General features: G+C 40.6%; 1 protein-coding gene across 1 annotated transcript in view; it reads left to right on the top strand.

Moving 5' to 3' along the window:
• The first annotated feature begins 17,565 nt into the window (after positions 1 to 17,565).
• epha6 (eph receptor A6) overlaps positions 17,566 to 21,324 on the top strand; it is a 241,498-nt gene continuing 237,739 nt past the window's right edge. Inside the window, exon 1 of the mRNA XM_034110395.1 lies at positions 17,566 to 18,100. Within this exon, the coding sequence (XP_033966286.1) occupies positions 18,022 to 18,100 (79 nt within the window). The 5' untranslated portion in view covers positions 17,566 to 18,021. The remainder of the gene's footprint in view (positions 18,101 to 21,324) is intronic.

Raw genomic sequence — 21,324 nt, 5'->3', positions numbered from 1 at the left:
CAACTCGTCGAATGCGTCTTTGCTCATCCTGAAGTACTGCTGAAACAGTTCACCATCCAGGCGGAGCTCTTGGACAAGAACGTGGTATTCCCCCCGTTGCAGACGTTTTTTGAGTATCGGATGTACCCAACAGCGACGCACTTTACGTGGCCTACTGCAATACATTGAATAAACCAACGCTACCGTTGCTACAAAACCGGCATCCATTTTGGCAATAGTGAAGAAGAGTCGGGCTTTTTTTTGCTTTGTATGCCGGGGGCGGGCGGGAGATTCCTGATTGGTTGTTGGTCGCCTTGGGCGCGAGAAAGCGCCAATGCTCGGACACGCCCAGCTTCAAGCTTTTCTGACGCCTGTAGTGTGTACGGGCCGTAACATTACATCTGACTTCGAGAAACGCTTCCGAGACTTCGCTTTGCTCGAGCCAATCGCCACATTCATGTGCTATCCATTTAGTGAAGACCATGATATTGATTCGCTGGCCCAAAACATCGGAGCAGTGTTTCATCTGAACCCATCTGCGCTGGAGGATGAGATGTTGTCGCTGCAGGCCGACATCCAGTTGAAGGCGCGTGCCCATGCCGGACAGTTTTGGAACTTATTCAGGGTTGAAAAGTATCCAAACGTCAGAAAATGTGCCACCTCACTGACCTCACTCTTCGGCTCGACTTATTTAGGCAGGTCAGCCTTCTCCCAAATGAAGATAGTGAAGTCGAAATACCGTTCCCAATTAACTGACATTTGGAGGCCTGCCTGAGACTAGCCATCAGCAGTTACTGTCCTGATTATGCAACATTGACGGACTCCATTCAGTGCAAGTCATCAGAATATGGTAGGGACCCACCTAAATATATTGAATTGTGTTTTGCAGCATTATATCAGGATCATGGAGAGAGGTTTCTTACCCTGCTTGTTTGTATGTGTTTCTTAACAGGGAAATGAAGGGACAGTCAGCGAGAGAGAGAGAGAGAGAGAGAGAGAGAGAGAGAGAGAGAGAGAGAGAGAGAGAGAGAGAGAGAGAGAGAGAGAGAGAACATGCCTATATTGGACCTATGTATATATCATTATAACTTTGAGAGACTGTTCATAGGACCCATTTGAGTCTGGTGTCTAAGTTGAGTGTTCTACTCGTTTATTGTATTCCTTGTACTTATATTTGTGTTTTATGTTTAAGATTTCAGGACATGGAGAGTGGTTTCTTAGCCTGCTTGTTATGTGTTTCTTAACAGAGAGAGAGAGAAATAGAGAGAGGTTAACATGCCATTTTAGTTTTATGTATTCATGTATTTGTTTCTGTTCAAGAACCCAAATAGAGTTGTTGTAGTTATCCCATGTATACATAAAACGTGTTATTCAGCCCCTTGCAATTTGGGATTTTATTTTTGGTTGGTAGGCCTCGGTGAGCTGGTCATTTCAAAAGTAGCCCACCGGCCCCCACCGGCCCACCTGACTGTACAGTCACCAGTGGCGGCCGGCCCATAGGGGCGCCGCCCCACCTCTTGCCAGATACAAAAAAAAAAAAAAAAAATATTAAATAAAAAAAAAAATTAAAAAAAAATATATATTTAAAAAAAAAAATATTTAATATTTAAATTTTTAATGAACAAGGTAAATATCATACAATTGGTATCACAAAAATGTACAATCTACAATACAATCTCGTTTAAAATTGTGGTACGATGTCTAAAGTTACTGATAAGTCACATGTTTCCTGCCTGGCCTTGCCCATGGCAATAGTTTATCATTACCGGGCGGAGCCCCCGAGCGAAACAGCAGCAACCAGCAGGTTGCAAAAGTCTCAATAGTAAACTGTGCCGCCGAAACATAATTTCAGCCAATCAGCGCCGTCAAATATTTTGGTCACGTGGGCGCTCACGTTGGCGCCCATGTTGCTTACGTGCGTTGACGTGAGTTGTTTTTTAGACTCGTGAGTGACCAAGGTCAGTGTGCGAACTATACCACGGTCACCGGGGGAGCCGGGATTTTTTTTTGTTGCGGGGGGGGGGGGGGGGATGCTGCTGATCCGTGCATTAATAGCAACAGCACAGACATAGGCCTATTATATAGAGAAAATCTGTTGCACACGGGGTGGTGCCACAGGTCTACATTTACATGAAACGTCCCGATGGATCATGTTCATGTCAACAGATTTCCCGAGCATGTATGGGCTACGCAAACTTCAATCAACTTGATAATAAGTAATCCACGGACCACCAATGTAACGTTTGACTGTTTAATTAAATCAACTTAAAATGTCTCAAAAATGTGATCCACTCACTCCACTGTTGGCTGGTCCAGCCAGCCGGCGGCCGCGGGACTACCGCAGCAACTTCGCCCCCCCCCCCATCTCGAGCAGCAGGCAGGGAGGAAGAGGAAGAACAGGTGGAGTGGTCATCAGTAGCATCATCATCATCTTCTTCCACATCTCCTTCGACCTCTACTATGGTAGTTGTAGTCATCAAGTTAGCTTCTCTTGGCTCGTCTTCTTGTGTCTCTTCAGCCCCCAAGTTAACGTTAGCTGTCAAGTTAGCACTAGCACTGACGTCAGCTCCCTCCTCTCTCGGTTCTGTTGTAGCAGCAGTCACAACGTACGATGTGCCACCAGCTACATTCGGTTGGTCTTCTTGATCGGGTTGTTTGGCCGTTTTTTTAAAGAAATTGCCCAAGGTACGTTTTTTTTTCTTTTTGACATGTCAGCAGCAGCAACAATGCCTGGTAAACATGCAGTGCCAACTAAACGAGCTTGTGAGTGAGTGGGTAGTGGGTGGAGCTGCGGGCAGCGTGCAAGCAGGCGACACTTTTTTCATGAATCATAAACTATAATTTTATTTCACTTATTTTACACCTTTGAAAAAAAAACATGCCCAAAATGGAATTTATTTGTTCATCATATCAGTATTTTAGAGAGCTCCCCCCAAATTTCACAAACCATGTTCCCAGGGGAGCTCATGTCACCACTAGGCTCCCCCTGCTCCCCTCCAGTTTGCACCCTGACCAAGGTGACGCAGTATTTGGATGAGAATGGTGTGCAGGTGGAGTCGCCGGAACCTCGGTCCGCACCCAATTCCGTGCAAGAGCTACTCTCCAATCCTTTTGAACCTTGGACCGGACCAACCCGATTTGTATATATCACAGCAAGCTCGTGAAAAAGACAAAACGTATCAACAAGGCTTCTCGCATGGCTAGCTGGATGCAAACAGGTAAATGCTATCTTTTGTTTCCCATGCTTGCTCTTCAAACAGCCGGGGACAGATATGATCTGTTCAGAAACTAGACAAAAGTTAAACAAGTACAAACCACAGACTGTCTGTGTCATGGAGAATACAGTCGCTGGTTTATTTATGTCTGTAGGCCGTTATTGTGAGTGTGGAAGGTCGGAGCATATATAACGTTAGCTTAGCCAAGCTCCATTCAGAAAGCATTCTAAAAGGTGTTTCTCTGCCGTCTGTCTGCAGAATTGTCAAAGCATTAATTCATGGTTTTTACTAACCGGTATCAGTATGTTGTTAATTCGGCATAATTTTGAAACGTGTATTACTGTACAATTAAATCACGGTAAAATATGTTCATGTTGTTGTAGTTGTAGCTCCCGAGCCAGCGCGTCTTGTTTGAATGATGCGAGTAAACTCAGCTGGCAGCTGCGGTGAAACTCGAGCGACTAGAGCGATGCGATAGGAGCGTTTAGAGCGAAGCGAATATTCGCATCGCGTCCGGTCTGAACGCAGCATAGCGAGCTCCGCGCTGCACTGGAAACGCGCCATTACATCACCAGAAGTCCTAATTTAAGCGGTAATTTCTCCCAAAATAAAATGTTTTACTCACTCTATCAGCAGCCCCACCAACAATATTTCCCACCAGCCGCCACTGACAGTCACTACAGTGTATACTGTATAGTAGGTGTGTAACAGTGGCTGCTTCTCAGGTCGATTAAATGAAATCCTTGCTTCCCTCACCTGCGTCGTTTCCCTGCGTTTAGTCCCTCCCACCAGGGAAGCATGGAGGGACGCAAGGAAACCACGGCTGCAGTCGAATAGTCCAAAGATCAGCTCCTAAGTTCTAACCCTATCGTCTATTCCTTGACCTCTGAGTGAAACGTCACGGGGTTAAGGGATAGTGGACAGGAGAATTCAAAAGGACTTAGGAGAAGAGACTGCGGTACTTTAGAGAATCCGAATGCACTTTCACTATCCGACGTGTTTATGATGCGCCAGCGGACGTCATGAATGTGCGTCTGCTGCTGTGGGGGAACTATGGAAACTACAGTTTTCTATACAGCGGATTACAACATGTTGTAATGTTTAATAAGAACGAGGGGCTACTGTAAACTAATCTAGAGACTCTGCACCGTGCTCTGATGCTGTTGCTTTGCTTTATGAACGTGGACAACAGAGAAACATATTCTTCATGACCAAAGTTGGAATTGAAATAAAAAAGGAAAGTGAAACTTATGCTCGTCACCCTCTCCCTCCGGTCCACATTAATACCAATGATCCCAATACGTATGATTGTATGAACTAAAGATCTTAAAATCAATACAAATGTATTTATTATAAACGTTAGTCCTTAACATCTATCACTGTGTATATCACCATTCAAACATCTTTTAAAAGTTGAACAAACTCCACACAGCTCAGTAAAGACTGAAATGTTGACTTTATTTGATAATTTCAGTAAAAACTAACGTTCATATTTCTCTTTTTGATTATAATACTGATGAACGTTCAAAACAAAGCACTTTGGCAACTTACCACATACGTTTTAAAATGCTTAATAAGCACCGTAACTTTCATGATATCATTTTTCCGTCATAATCGTTTGTTTCCGTGAACGGCCGACTGTTGAGTGACGGCAAATGCTGCGGCTGCAATGCATTGTGGGGCAGCATTTTCGCTTCTCCTGTCGGTTAGGGAGGTCCAGTGGTTCCTAAGCTAAAGGAGGTTATAAAGGAAGTTTGAAACCTCCTTTCCTATCATTCTCATCATTCTAGAGAATTCGAACGGCACTTATCATGGCTGCCACTGAGGGACTTCCGGGTCATTTCACTCCTTTAGGAAGGTTCCTAAGCTAAATGGACTATTCGACTTCAGCCCACGAGAAGCAGGGAAATTAGTTTTAAGAGCAATGGGACGTCCTTTCCTCCGGAGCGTCACATGAAGCGACGTCCGTTTGTGATGACGCTGCACAGCTGTTCGTCTGGCCAACCTGATCTCACCAGAATGCGTGACTCCACCACGACTCCTTAACACCACAATGCGTGGTGGAGTCACGAACTTTGTTACATTTGCGTGTCGGCACCACGCAAACAACCCCAATGTAAAGTGAATGAGGCTCCTTTGTCGTGGTGCACACACACATTTCTACAACGTCCCGCAGTGAGCTTTTATTCTATACAACGTTTTTAAAATCTACTATATAGCTTGTAGTAACTCACGGGAGGCTTCTTTTATTTTATTTGCATTCATAATCATTTTTATTTTTCGTCAGAATGTAAAATTACATTAGTTACGAATTTGTTCTCAAAAAACAGTGCATTGTGTGTAATGCAACTGTGATTTTTATTAAATTAGTTAGTTTTTAAGGAAGGCCAGAGCTTCAGCTGTGTAAAATAGATTGTTCCCTTCAGTTAACGTTATTTAAAAGATAATGATCATGTCCTCTGTATTGTCAGAGCCCTAGAGATACTAGATTATCTCTCTATGGCTCTGTGTATTGTATTACGAGCGTCCATTCCCATTGGATAACGGAGAATTTTACACCCGGAAGTAAGTAGCCTATTCTCCTTACTGTCGATTGATTTTACAGTGATATCTGCACTACTCATCGACTAAAAAACACCAAATTGTCCTTTTTAATTACACAACATTGATTGGTTTGAATTGTGTGCAATGCTTTTGTATTTTCCCACTTCGATTCGGAGAAACAAATATTTTTTCGGCGTTTTAGGATAGCCGAAGACACTACACTACCCAGAATCCTCAGCTATCGTTTGGAACTACACCATGTGCTTAGCTTGACAAACCCCGTGATCAGTCCTCAACCTCTGTGATTGGATGCGCGACATTTACACACAGAGCGTCCAAAAGGACTTTGAAATGGAATGAAACCCATCGACGGCACACTATTCAAAACAGGAATCGAACGTGTCCTACCCCCCTCCCCCCCTTAGATCACAGGCTCCTCCAACAGTGCTACGCAATAAAACAGATACACAGAAAACATTGTGAAATAGTGCAATAAGAGTCTATATACAAGTGATTGGAATATGATATATTAGATAAATAATTTCTAAGTAGCAGCCAGATGAATGTTATTTCTAAGTGCAGGTGTTTAATAGTCTTCTGGCCTGTGGGATGAAGCTGTCTCTGTGTCTGGTGGTTTTAGTCCGAATGCTGTGGTACCGCCTGCCAGACTGCAGCAGACAGAACCGTTTGTGGCTGGGGTGATGGTGGTCTTTTATAATCCTGAGGGCTTTCTTTAAGGTTAACCTGGTATTTTTACTCCACTACATTTATTTTAGTTACTTTACAGATTTGGATTAATGATGTGAAATATAAACAAGTCTTAAATCAGACTTTAGTTACACCTGAATGAAATTCAGTGAAGGTGATTGTCAAGTGCCAACAATCAGGCGAGATATTTGATAGTTGGTGCTTGAGAAGACTAAATATTTATCTGCAGATCCGTTTAAAGCATATTCATTACTCGTTATTCTCTAATAGTTCATTAAAGACTGTATATAATTGCTATTTTGCACATCCCTTTCAAGATTTCAAGATTTTCTAAGGTTTATTGACATATCATATACACAATAGCGTAGTTATGCAATGAATGACAAACTTAGGTCACAGGTTCCTCAACAGTGCATTACAAGACATCTATCAATGTGTGTATACTTCCACCATTACACTGTCGTATTCTGCACATTTCTTTAATAAAGCCTTATTAGTTAGCACATCCTCCTATCAGGCACTAAACTGTTTTACTCTAGATATCATTTGAGTATCTTCTTGATATTTTCTATTCTATATTTATATAATTGACCTTCTACTTTCCCACTATTTTGTATGTACTCTTAATATTTGAATGTTTTCATAAAATATAACACATTCAAAAGTGCGTTACAAAAATGAAAGACATTAAGAAAAAGGCATTTTAAACAGTCATTAAAAAGCAACACAATCTTCCTGCATTGCAATTACTCTAAACGTGTAATAACGTGCTTTAACCAGTAGGTGGTTTGGGTTAAAAGCATAGGTTAAAAGGCTGTCAAGTTTACAGTGTTAACAAAATAAAATATACTGCTGTTTCCGGTTTAGTTTACGACAAATATTATGTTGTTATTGTTTTGATATTTGTAACACAAAAGCGATGGAAAAAATCCATAGCAACCAAAAAAAGATGGTCTTAACATGACCCAGTCGTCTAGTAGTTAATAAAAAACAATAATATCAAAACAAAATATTACTACTAACTTTATTGTGAAATTAAAACAGAACGGTAACAGAATAGTTTCCAGTCTATGCTGATGCCCGATCTCTGTAGATAAATAAAGAACTAAGACAGATGTGTAATATTTAATGCAGCCAAACCATTTATTACAATGCATTCATGTGATGACTATCAAAGAGTAAAGCAAGCACTGCTGAATAAAGTATGATTTTCTCTTTTACGAAACGTTTTTTTTCATATGGAATGCAGTTGGAGGTCAACCAATCAAAGAGCTTGAGGGCTGATCACGGGGTTCATGGTGTAGTCCCAAACGATAGCTGAGGATTCTGGGTAGTGTAGTGTCTTCTGCCGTCCAAAAACTCCCGAAAAAATATTTGTTTCTCCGAATCGAAGGGGGAAAATACAAAAGCATTGTACACAATTCAAACCAATCAATGTTGTGTAATTAACAAGGACAATTTGGTGTTTTTTAGTCGATGAGTAGTGCAGATATCACTGTAAATTCAATCGACAGTAAGGAGAATAGGCTACTTACTTCCGGGTGTAAAATTCTCCGTTATCCAATGGGAATGGACGCTCGTAATACAAGACATGATAATTATCTTTTAAATAACGTTAACTAAAGGGAACAATCTATTTGACACAGCTGAAGCTCTGGCCTTCCTTAAAAACAAACTAATTTAATAAAAATCACAGTTGCATTACACACAATGCACTGTTTTTTGAGAACACAAATTCGTAACTAATGTAATTTTTACATTCTGACGAAAAATAATTATGAATACAAATAAAATAAAAGAAGCCTCCCATGAGTTACTACACGCTATAAAGTAGATTTAAAAAACGTTGTATAGAATAAAAGCTCACTGCGGGACGTTGTAGAAATGCGTGTGTGCACCACGACAAAGGAGCCTCATTCACTTTACATTGGGGTTGTTTGCGTGGTGCCGACACGCAAATGTAACAAAGTTCGTGACTCCACCACGCATTGTGGTGTTAAGGAGTCGTGGTGGAGTCACGCATTCTGGTGAGATCAGGTTGGTCTGGCAGCAGCCAGCTCTGTACCCGTTATTTCCACAAACACCCCCGCCTCTGTTAGTGCACATTTACTGACATAAACATTAGTATCATCTGTTGTAGATCCAAATACATGAAATAAAATAAGAAGTCATTCTCAAAAAAGATAAACGCCATTCTTAAAATGTATTTAAACGAACAATAGTTTGATTAATATTGATTAGAGTGCACAATAGGAATACAATTATTCAGAGAACAAAGACAGATATGTTATCTATCAAAACCCAGTTAGATTAACATTCATTGGACTGCACACTTTGTTTGTTTGTGTGGAGCAAATTAACATTTTAAATAGGACTTAATGACTGCGGTCTCGTGAGGTTCATGTATTTTCTTCACTCCGCTGGGGTATTGCTCTCATGTCAAGAAGCATCAGATCAGTGCATGCACTGCCTCGTCCAATCAGTGAGCGATACACAGTAAGGGGGCGGGGTGAGTATCTGAGGATTTCATCGGAGGATGATCTGGTGGTTCCTCGGTTATCGCTCCTCCATGATCGCTCCTCGATCCTCGGTCCTCCGGCAGAAATAAGAGCCATGGGACGGTACTCAAGATGGCGCAGGCAAATCAACTTCCGGTGAGACCGAGGACCGAGGAGCGAGGAAATGAAAATAGTCGACCTGAGAAGCAGCCAGTGTAATGCGTATAGTCTACTCTACACTCTACCTTTCAGCAAAGTTTTAGGGATTTAGGCTCAGTCAGCTCAGGGACTGTTTGGTTACTTTAGTTTGGTAAATGAAATAAATGTTTGAACTTTGTAGTAGTTCACTATAGTTGCTGTCATAAGACATTTGTAGACTAAGTGGCAAAAAGTTTTTTTTTTACATTTGTACTTTGTAGAGAAATGTAAACACAAGTTGGAAGGGAGCACAATAAACCTGACGAGTTTGAATTTGAGTTGATTATGAATTTATTTTCAATTGATAATTAGCTCACAATAAGTTCACTTTAGTTACTCTCACAAGCCATGGGTTCAGGCAGGGGCGGACTGGGGGGAAAAAGTGGCCCGGGGATTAATTGACAGACAGGCCCACTTAATGCGCGGCATGTATCGGCCGGCCGGCGACGAAAGTATGTTACTTAACAAAAAACCCTATGCATTTTATGTTATTTTGGACCATTATTCATATAGTAATCACATTACCTGAGCCCTTGAGTTGCCTAGAGCAAAATAGTTACGGCATATATTTAGTGATTTTAATGTTAACAGATCATTGATGCAATAACATTTTGACCCAATGGAATAAAACATGGGCGTAGGAAGCATCCTCAATGTGGGTGAGACAATTTAACAGGGGGTGTGGGCAGGTGGTGGACCTCACCTCCTCTAGGGGGGTCCGGGGGCAAGCTCCCCCGGGAAGATTTGTTTTTAAATGTTGAAGTTAAATGCATCAATCTGGTCCATTTTGAGAGCAAAATTAGGGACTAAATCTATGGCAGTCAGTAGGGGCTTGGACTGTGAGCCGTAGGGTCGCCGGTTCAAGTCCTCGACTAGACCTATTTAGAGTGTGGACTTCTACTTGGAGAGGTCCCAGTTCACCTCCTGAGGACATGGCTTAGAAAGGGCGTGTCGCCTTCTCAGCCTCTGAGAAGAGGAGCGCGCAGTACCTTTCACGCACCGCCTTTCACGCACCGCCTTTCACGCACCGCCTTCGCTGTGTTTACCTTCAGAATCATTAGAAAGGCTAAAGAGCGATCTGGCTGATGTGTTTTAACCACACACACCTCTACACACACACACACTCACACACACACACACACGATTTAAACGCAGGCTTTTGTTCCTCCATGTTTCGTTGTTATTGTTTCACTGAGCGGACCCGCACATTTTTTTCAAACGCTCCCCTTTTTGGTCCATCTGAGCGATTTTGTGGGCTGTGATGATTCGGCTGTACCTTTTAGTAATGAATATTAAATGTTGTGAGGAAATCTTTCCACCAATAATTCCAATAAGTAATCCAATATGTATTCACTTCAGGTTTACGAAAGTAACTGTAATCAGATTACTCGTTTTTCAAATGTAACGCGAGCTGAATACAGTTACTTGATTTTTGTATTCTGATTACGTAACACCGTTACATGTATTCGGTTACAACCCAACCCTGGCCACACCCCACTGGGCTGGGCTGGGCCAGAACACTTACAAATGTGGGCCGGTAGGATTTTTTTTTTTTTTGTTTGGCCCTCCGGCCCACACACAGCACCGGCCCACCGGGGAAACTCCCGGTATTCCCAATGGCCAGTCCGCCCCTGGGTTCAGGTCCGGACTTATAAGTCCGGACCTGAACCTGAACCTCTGGACTTGAGTCCGGACCTGAACCTGAATGTGAGTCCAGGTACGCAGCACTACTTGGGGCTTAAGAGGATAATAAGCATTCACGGCAAGACAAGTGGCCTGCTGATGGCACTCTGCTGAGAAAATTATACTGTTTCTAGTAAAGTACGTCGCATTTAGAAACAATGGAGAACAGAGATGGATTTGTTCCCAGACATCTTTCAGAACTCCTTTAATGAAAGAAAATGTCCAGGAATCATGGGAGATTATGCAAATAATGTGTGCAGTGGTGTACTCTAGTTTTTGTTATGTTTTTCAATCCCTTTTATCTAAAGTCTTGAAAGCAGAAGAGCACATTAGAAGAGTCTTTATTTCTTGCAATACACTAATATCATTCAACTGTTCATCGAAAAAAGCTGGTATATACATTTACAAATCATAAAAGGTGTTGGACACTTGCACTTCACACACATTTGTATCCAATTGCCCTTCCTATTGGTTCTGTATGTATTGTATGTTTATATTACCTGCAACAGTTATAATAGTAAGAAATACACCAGTGATAAATCTGATACCTATAAATAAAGTCAGGAGAAAGAGGAGAGAAACAAATAGTCTTGAATAGCTGAAGGAACATTATGGAAGTTGAAAAAAAAGGTTTGTGAGAAACTATCTGCTGTCAGTCCCTGGAAATTACCCCGGCCTTAGAAGGCATCCCGTTTCCTTCCCTCATCTCTGAACGATGGGCGGATGTCTCTCTAACAGCTGGGGTTATCGACACAGCGGTTCGCAGGCCTGATGAGCTGCTCTCTCTATTTGCTCTGCTCATTCTCCTGAGCACCGCGGCCATCCAGATTAGAGCCTATGGCCCATTAGGCAGCCAGGGAGGTGGGCAACCTAAGAGGTGCAGCACAAGTGTGTATCAGAGTGTGCATGTCCGTGTGCAGTTTGATAGACACTACAAGTCATTTGGGGGGAAATGGGATTGGGCTGTAGCAGCTATTGTATCTCTATTCTTTAAGAAACCAGAAGCCCTAACAAGGACAGAAACCTGAGATAAATGTACTTCACTGTACAGTTTAACATTAACATGCAAGACACAGATTATGATTTAATCAAGATTAAGATGCAGATGTATGCAAGAGACACTAAGTTCAGAAGGATACAGAAGATACATGTGATAGTTGGGCCATTGGTTGATATTTCAAAGGTTTGATGAAGTAAAAAAAAGTGAATATGTAATTAACATGAATAGTCATATATCCTCAAAGTAAAAGGACTTCAAACTATATACATTGTAAATATAGACTCTGAGCTCTGTGTATAATAAAACATGTACTTAAACCAAATTGACATCATGTTCTGATGCTATATTAGAAATAATTTAAAAAGGCTCCCACTTGGAATGGTTTACTGGAAAAAGGTGTTTCATGTTAGGTCTATAGATCCTGGGTATTATAGACTAAAATGGAATGAGACATATCATTGTGACATTTTTTACAAACATACACACATTTATAAAAGCCAAGTCAACATAGCCACCCATAGCGCCGTTGTTGTCCGATGAAACACTTGTATGCTTTATTTGTACTGTAATAGCAGTAGGTCAATGTTCTTCATGTGCTTCAGCCTCAGGGCCTGTGTTTACAGACCACATCTCCATACCTACGCATCATGTAAATCAAAAGCTGAGTTTGATTTTAAAAAACAAATCGGAAGATAAGGCAGACTGTAAACTGCTGCAGGCAATTCTGAAGCACCGTAATCATGATTTGTTTTTGAGCGAATGTTTATCCCAATGTCACAATTTTGTGAAATATGCCGTCTTGCCCTTAGGCTAAAGATGAAGCTTCAAATATAAAATGGTATGTTCACTCAGGGCCAATGCAATAATCAACAACAGGAAAATGGGTTTACTGTTACACCTCAAAGCCTTTCAGTCTCAACGTTTTTGGAGGATGAGGCAGAATGTTTCCCTACAATGGGAACAAATATGTTAACACTTCATTAAAGCATTGATGAGTGAAGGAACACACATTGAAATTCACAGATCTACTCAGCAAAGGTTGTATTGTGCATTTTCTATATTTGATAGTTGTTTAGTTGGTAATTACCACAACGATTCAGAGGACCATTTGTATTTTTCCAAACCAAAAAAACACTGTAGCTGCTTTTAAGTCGTTAGAAAGGACAGCTTCACAGCCAGTTTAATTGCTTTCTCTTTACTTGGCTTAAACAGAATTTGACTGAATTGTGGGTTGCAGCTGTTACTCACTGTTTTTAAATGTGACAATGTTTCTTACTGTAACAACATTTTTTGATCGATTCCCCTAGAATTTTATAATTTTTAGTACCCAATTAAACATCTCTTAACAAGTTGAAACACATGATTTAAACCCCTACTAATCAAATGATGGTCTAGGTGTGTAAATAGCTATGCTTGGTGTGATGCAGGTTTCACTGTAGATTTTACAGAAAGACACCCAAGATTACTACTGTACTATTGAGATAAATTCATACTTTGTGGTTTCATTCCTTTTTATTAAGAGAAGCCATACAGCCATATCAAGGAGTCTGAACAAGACTTAGAATATACTGCCTAGGCTCTGTTAATTAAAGGTTAGGTTTAGGTTGCACTGAAGAACAATGTTGCTTTGTGCCATCATCATGCCAAAATGGACTCATATGCTAACATGATGATGTTGAAAACTGAAACTAAACTGATTTAGGACAAACACAAATGTTGACCTGATAAAAAGTCAGAGACATTTTAATTTCTTTACCAAATATCATGGCAGAAATCATTAGATCATTAACGTCATTAGGGTTCATCCTCTGGGGAATTAGTACAAAATAATGTCATGGCAATCCATCCAATAGTTGTTGAGAAATGTCAGCGTCAACTTAGGTGGTGGACCGACCGACTGGCCTCTACACCAACCTTACCATTCCTAGTGCCGTGCTGTTTGAATTTCTAAAAATACAGCAATCAATGCTTCAGGGCATTAATGGTGAAATGTTCCTTTTAGGTATACGTTTTAAACAGTTTGGATTAAATCCACGTGTGGGGCAGTTCTGTATGGGTTGAACAAGACATTAGTGATGCTATTAGCATTATATAGTCTCATTGTCTCCGTCAGTTGTGCTGATGTGGTCTCGTTCCAGCTCTTTGCTTGTGATGAGTACAGATGGACGGAGCTTGTTCTCTCTGGACATGGGGGATCATAGCTCACGGTTAGGGCCCCTCTGCACTACAGTCACACCTCATTGACCAACATTACAGCAAAGGAAACCAAATCATTGCAAGGGGGTGGAGGGCCTCTTCTCAACAGTTTGCCCTCTTTTATCATCATTCTCAGTTATCACCCTCTACGGGGATGAGAAATGATTGAAGTCATTAGCAATTATGTTATTTTTTGCATTTTTAGTAGATGTATTAGTTGCATAAGCAGTGCGGTAGTAGATCATTTATTTCTATGAGAAATAATAACAAAGATAGCAGTAAAAGAAAAAACTGATGTACACACTTATTACTATAGAAAAAAAATATATTGAAAATAAAGTGAGGCAAAAAGGCAAACATTTGCAGACAGTATAACAAATTGCTGCTGAGGTATAAAGGCATTAGACAGTGCTGAAAGTGTTAAAGTGCTAAGAAAATCACAAAAATGTCAACACAACACACACCTTTTCCACCAGCCTAAAATATGTATAACCCTTTTTTTGCTAAGAAGAACAGCAACATGTATAAAATAAAAATGTTTAGCTCTCTTCCTCTACTTAGTGATGATAATGGCTTTATCCATTGTTCAGGTTGTGCGGACTCTCTCCATCCTCAATAGAAACGAACACGCTGACGTGGTCAATATATTCAACTCTACAACCCTCCGTCCTCCAATGTGTTTACACGTTGCGCCGCACAAAGTCAGTTGTCAGTTGACAGCTTCTCCGCATTGTTTGATGATCGGGGAGCTAAGTGGTGGTGACGGATTGTGATGTTGATGTATTTACCTCCTCTGTGCTGACGGGAAGCTGTTCCTATGTCCTGATTGACTGGGTCTCATCACAGCAGCCACAGTTGCTTTGTTTAACCCGGTCAGGTTGGGGAGGGTTTGCTTACTCACTCGATGAGACGTCCATGAAGATGAGAAGAAGACCTTCCCTTATCTTGGCTGACATTGTCTGCTTGGCAAGCAGAGCAGCTCACTCTCGCACTGCACATTTGTGGATATGTATCTTGTCTTCCTCTGAGATACATTTTGTTTTCAAGAGATGCCATTAGATGTCTACATATCATAACTGTTGGTTACATATTTACTATCTGTATAATATATATTTCAAGAGATAATCAACAGTTTTTATAAAAATGCTTTTGTAGTTTGGAGTGATAAATGCTGCTCAATGAAAAAATAAAACTCATCATTACACTGTAAAATATTACCATGATTTCACAATATTTAGCTGTAATATTTTACAATAAATTACTGTTTTACCACTTTACAGTCTTTACCTGTAATGTTCACAATATCACACTGTAATTTAGAATTTCACAGTGAAATCAATACAGGCACAGTTAATTACTGTGAATGTACAGGATCAATGATTACCAGGATTTCACAACATGTTACTGTATTATTTCATAGTAAAATACTGTATTCAGACCATCCTCTGTGATAACACAACAAATTAAGTGATTTTCTTGCTTTTATCGCTCTTGCTTGGCTTTAAATACTAATTTCTTTCTTTGGTGCAGGTTTTACTTAAATTGAAAGGGGCACCGCTGCATCTGCCTTCAAATAAACGATGCAACATATAAATCTATGTAACATTTAAATTGTTGTCTTGGCTTATTGTTTTCAGGTGCTTCCTGGGCATTAATCTTGAGACGGACTCGAAAGCCAAAAAGAGGCATGGCAATTTAAACCCCCATGTCAGCACATTCTTCAGAACAATTGTTGACTTTGAGTGGATGTCTGTGTCGACAGGTGTTAAGTGCTCCTCTCCTTGTTTTCTGTCTCCCTGGCTCCGCTTCTGCCCAGGTGCACCTGGTCTGCCCCTGGCTCCGCCTCTGCCCAGGTGTTCCAAATTCCACTCAGCCGTGTGTATATATAAAGAGAAGCTGGAGGAGAAGGATGTCTCGCCTATCCTAACGCCGGAGACACTGTCCTTACAATACCTCTTTCATTCTGAGCTGGAGGCCATATTTTTGCAGATGTGTTTATGTTTAGCCTGGAGGACCTGGTAGTCCAGTTTTCGCGGCTTTATTTTGTTTCCCATAGGGTTTATATTTGATTTTTGGTTAGGCGGGAGAGTTCTACGGCCCGCGGTGTGGCTGGCTCGGGTTCCCTCTTTCTGTTTGTTCCTTTTGGCCAGTCCTCCAGACCTCGTTTTGTTTCGCTTGTGTGAGCAAACGGCTGATTATCAATAAATGCTCGTTACCAAGTACCGGTTATTGCGTGTATTCTTTCATGTTGCGGGTCTCAGCACAAGCCACTACCGCGGAGTAGAGGTTGGGAAATGTACTTTGCACTTCAATGGAGTAATAAAAAGTTAAAATGGGCATTTTCTTTGTTTTTCTTTGTTGATTGAGCTGATTGAATTGTGTAGTTATGGTACAATCCCAGTAAAATGTACAATATATTATCGTATTATTTAGATTTGTATATTTACAGTAAATTACTGGCTACTGTGTTGCATTACTTCTACAGTAATAGTGTGAACATACAGGTAATTACTGTAATTTATGTACAGCAAGGTACCATAATACCACAGCTCTGTACTGCTATATCACAGTAATTCCATGGGCATGGCAACTGTAAAGTCACAGTATTTAGTTGTACTTTTATTCTAATTAACTGTAAAATATATACAGTCAATTACTATGAAATATTTACAGTCAATTACTGTGAAATCCATGCAACTAGTAGCCAGTAATTTACTGTAATTTTACAGCCAAACATTTTACAGTGTACCAATGGGCTTTATTCCAGTGACTACAATAAGTGTGATAAAATCACTGTCACTAAGACATCAGTGCATTATGACCTTAAGTGGAGGTTTATGCATGTGAGTTGTTTACACCGAATTGGATATTGACTGTAGACCTGTGTTACATTGTGTATTTGTATGCAATGTTGGCAAATCCAAATAAATCACTGCTGCCAAAATAACTAACAGGGGTTTCTTTCATTTTTCTCTGTCTTTGTGCATTGAGCCCCTTTATGTGTGCCCAGGTGTCATCATCACCACAGTCTAGACTACTGCTTTACTGATTAAAACTAATGTAGTTAGTGTATCTTAAACTGCTGATGAGGATGCAGAAAACAACATAATGCATGTCTTGCAAGGCCTAAACTATTCTTTAGTTTAATGTTGGTTTAATGAAAGAAAATGTATTTTTCATTTTCTTTCGATTTGAAAGGTAAGTAGCTATACAGTTTAAATTCACTATTTAATTCACTGAACCATTTAGATCATAACCTTCTTCTTTTACAATCCTGGAAACATCCTGCACCAAACATGTAGGCTACCAACTGAATGTTCTCTCAGACATGGTTCATAGGATCAAATCATATCACAGGTCTATTTCATCATTTAGAGGTCCTTGTGGAGAAATGTGGGAAGCCTGCACTTGAACCAATGAGGCAACATAGACACACACGCACACACGCCACTGCCTTGTCAGTTTACCCCCTCTAGTGCCGAGCATCCTGCACAGATGCGCACAGTCTCACAGTGTAGCTGCATCCTCTCTCTGCTCACCTCTCGCTGCTGCAGGGGACCGGGCTGCAGACACGGAGCCGGTAGTCCGCGGATCATCGATCAGCCAACAGGATTTCTTAAATCTGTCACGAACCTGTGCGCTAAAGAGACCATATTGACTAGGACAATTTATTGATCTTTCAAACAATGCAATATCGGCGACTGAAGTCCATGGTAAATCTGCAAAGTTGCTAGGAGCATGGTGTTTCGCACTTGTCTGATATTTTTTATATTACTTTAAATATTGTTATCCACAATCTCCCGGTTCCTCGCCATCGCCGCCGCTGCCTCCAGGTAAGGGATGGATCTCTTTTTGTTCCGTCACCCGGCAGTACTCTCCCACCGGGACCGAATGTGAGGACCAGTGTTCGTCGAGGATCCAGACGCGCTTGTTCTCTGTCCGCGTTACCTCTCGGCTAGAAGTACCTCTTATAAAGCCGGTGATAAATGTTGCAGCAGACATGAGTTTTGGAAACAGATTTCTCCTCGCTTCACTCTTTCTTGGAATTGTCCTCACTCGCTTAAGCCATTGCAACCAAGGTGAGTTTGACGATCCACTCCTAAAACGAATGTGAACTTGTGTAACCTTTATCCTGGCAATTTGTTTACTCTTGCAATGTGTATTCCACGTTTACGGTTATTCAAAAACATATTCAATGTAGGCTCTGCTAAGGATTCATGCACTAATCATGTAACAGTCTCCGCAAAAGTGAGTAAATAAACTGATTAAATCCCGGTAGAAAACCATCATTCAGATGTAGTTAGTGCACAACAACATATGTCTGGCTTTCTCTGTTGCAATTGTTGTATTTATGAAATATAATCATGTGCAATATAAAAGATTTCTCTTTTAATAATCTCCAATTAAGTGTTATGTTGCACAATGTCTCTGCACAAAACTGCACCATGACAGAATCCAATAGACCAATAACCCAATAGAGTTCAATTGATTCCATCAGCTCAGTTTTGATCCAAAATCTGAATAAAGTGAAACAGTGTTTATGTAAACCAGCTGCTTTAATTACATTACAGTTTTACTTTAGACACACACAGATAGACAGAAGCAGATCAGACAAAGACTGAATCATTACGTGGGTGACAATCTGAGAACATGTGTGCTCTCTTTTAGTTTTTGAGTGCAGACTTTCTTGCATGTTTTGTGCCAGAGATGTTGCAGGAAATGTTAAAAATACAGTCAAAGATTACGAGCTGCCATAGATGCATTTATTCAGTGAAATAATGTGCATGAATGTGCAAATATACAATGTAAAGTACATGGCAACACGTCTGCATGTGGGTACAGTGTGAACATGTTCTTATATGCAGGGCATTGCTCCTGTATGTGCTTTTATTTTTGCATAAGCTTGCAGTCCACCAAGAGTGTTCGTGTAGCCTATAGCCTACTGTAGGTATGGTTACACAATTTTAAGTGTGATCGTTCCTTCGTGTCCCTCCATGTGCACATACGCAGCTTCGGATAGGATTAAAATAGTCTTATTGATTGTGCGGGACACAGCAGGATCTGCCCCCCAGGTTATATTTTATTGTTCTCTCAGTTCAATAAGAGTGATGCTGCTCCCTGTTCTTCTCGACAGCTGCTACAGCCCCACTCTCTGTTTTTCTCTGCTACAGATTGAATGATTGCACTGATGTCTGCTTTCTAGTGTACTTTAGTCTTTCATATTGACTGGTCTGGGACCTCAGGGGCACAATTGCAGTCATTGTCAACCACAGAGCAGTACAGCTCTGAATTGAAAAATCTGATAATAACTCAGTTGACAAAGGAAATTGTCTTGTTAGGTGGTGAGGAATAAACGGTTCTCAATTTGCTACTTCACGCCCCATGTATTGCTTTTGACTTTGGCAAAAATAATTCCATGTTCCTGCTGCGTATGCTGTTGAGGACAATTCAATGTTAAGTTTGCATGCTAATTCAAGTGATTAAATAACGCAGGGTTATGAATGCATGTGTTTCTTAACCTTTGCGTCCAATTCACGTCGTGATCCAGCCACCTCATGATCATATAAAGAAAAACATTGGAAACAGTGCTAGTATACGCTGAAGAAAGGCTGGGAACAAACTCAATACTATTACACGGAGGCGTTTTAGTGCTGCCGAACACAAACAAACAGAACATAACAGATTGGGGATTTCACAGACAAAATTGGTCGAGATGTCAGCTGTTAGGAGAACAATAAAAAACAATCACCTTTTCTTTCTCGCCTGTGTGCCTCCTCTCACAGCAACACATCAGATAATCCCTCATGTCAATCCAACTGGGATTGCAGTCAGTTATTAACAAAAAGATCTACTCACTCACCTCCCAGTTTGAACAAGAATGTCTTCAAAAGGATATTTCACCATCTTTACTATTATTAATACTTTATATGTACTTTTCTTTCTCACTTTCCTCCGTTGTGAAGTCGGCAGCAGCTACTGTATGATGATTACATCATTTCTTGAGCCCTTGTCGAGCAGCAGATACCCAGTAATTCAGGAGGTGATGTCGTTGTTTCACACTTCTGACATTGTTCAAATAGCTTTTTCCTCCCTGTGAGATTCAGGCATGAACATTCAAGAAAGCAATACATCCTTGGGAAACGGATGAGTCAAATAGAAGCACCACATGAGATTATCTTTTGTGTTAGTCAAATGCATCTCAATGAGATACTGCTGGATCTTTCAGAAGTTTGAAGTCAGTAAACTGCTGTTTGGGCTGTATTAGTTTCAGATTGCAAGACTCAAAGGGATCTGGCAATGAAATCGTCATCAAAATAATGCAGCTTTTTGCATTGATTTTTTAGAGGATGGCTGACTTTTGCTCTCACTGGCACCCCCCACAGAGCACCAAGATCACCATCACCGCTGTAGATGGAGGAGATATTCAGCAGCAGTGTGCTGCCAAGGAAAATCAATCAATCAGTCAATCTGGAACAGCTGTAAATATGTTAACTGTGCACCTTTGACTCACAAGTCACAACGTTAGTGTGTTGTAACCATGCCTGGCTTTGAATTCACAGGTTGGCACGAACATTATGTATATCCATAATCAGTTCAGTATCAATACATAGGGGTTAATTCTGAAAACACAACAATTCAATATAATATTTAACAACTGAGATTCTTAAGATTCTTTCACAGTTAGGTTGTAACATTTTATGAACATAATAGTTATCTCAGTTTCTGCCTGACGTTAAGTAGAGAACACGCTGCTACATGTAATAAAAGGTATTTTCACAAAAGCCCCTAGAGAGATTGAGATGACTCCAGGCTGGAGACTGTTAATTGTGTCAGAGCACGGCTTCCTCGGAGGCATTACTGTATTAAGATAATGATTGTTAAATTGTTCTGTACGTGAGAAGATTATGGCCACCTGGATGGCAAGATACACCTCATTATTTGCCCTTGAGAAATGCTGCCTCAGTGAGTCCTGTTTAACTTTGAAATAACATTTTCATAAACAAACTTCGGTATTAAATACTTGTAGTTTATAATATTTTAGCCAACAAATGTAAAGGGATAGGTCCTTTTTTAACATATACTATTATTACGCGCAATGTACTGTCTTTTTTTGTTGTCATGTGTTCATTGTAGTATAGTCTTAAATTGGGTGTCATACAGTGGTGTAGTGGAGATTTTTTTACTGGGGGGACGCTATTTTAAATTAGGTCATCCCAAACAAGTGCGCACGCGCGCAGTGCACTCACAAAACGGGCAGACAGGTCCACAGAAACTACCGGTATGCTTAGTCCTACTTTACTTA

The sequence above is a fragment of the Pseudochaenichthys georgianus genome, chromosome 21 (genome assembly GCF_902827115.2).
Source record: "Pseudochaenichthys georgianus chromosome 21, fPseGeo1.2, whole genome shotgun sequence".
Lineage (NCBI taxonomy): Eukaryota > Metazoa > Chordata > Actinopteri > Perciformes > Channichthyidae > Pseudochaenichthys > Pseudochaenichthys georgianus.
Note: the sequence above shows the minus strand (reverse complement) of the source record. Positions and strands in the feature narration are given on the sequence as shown.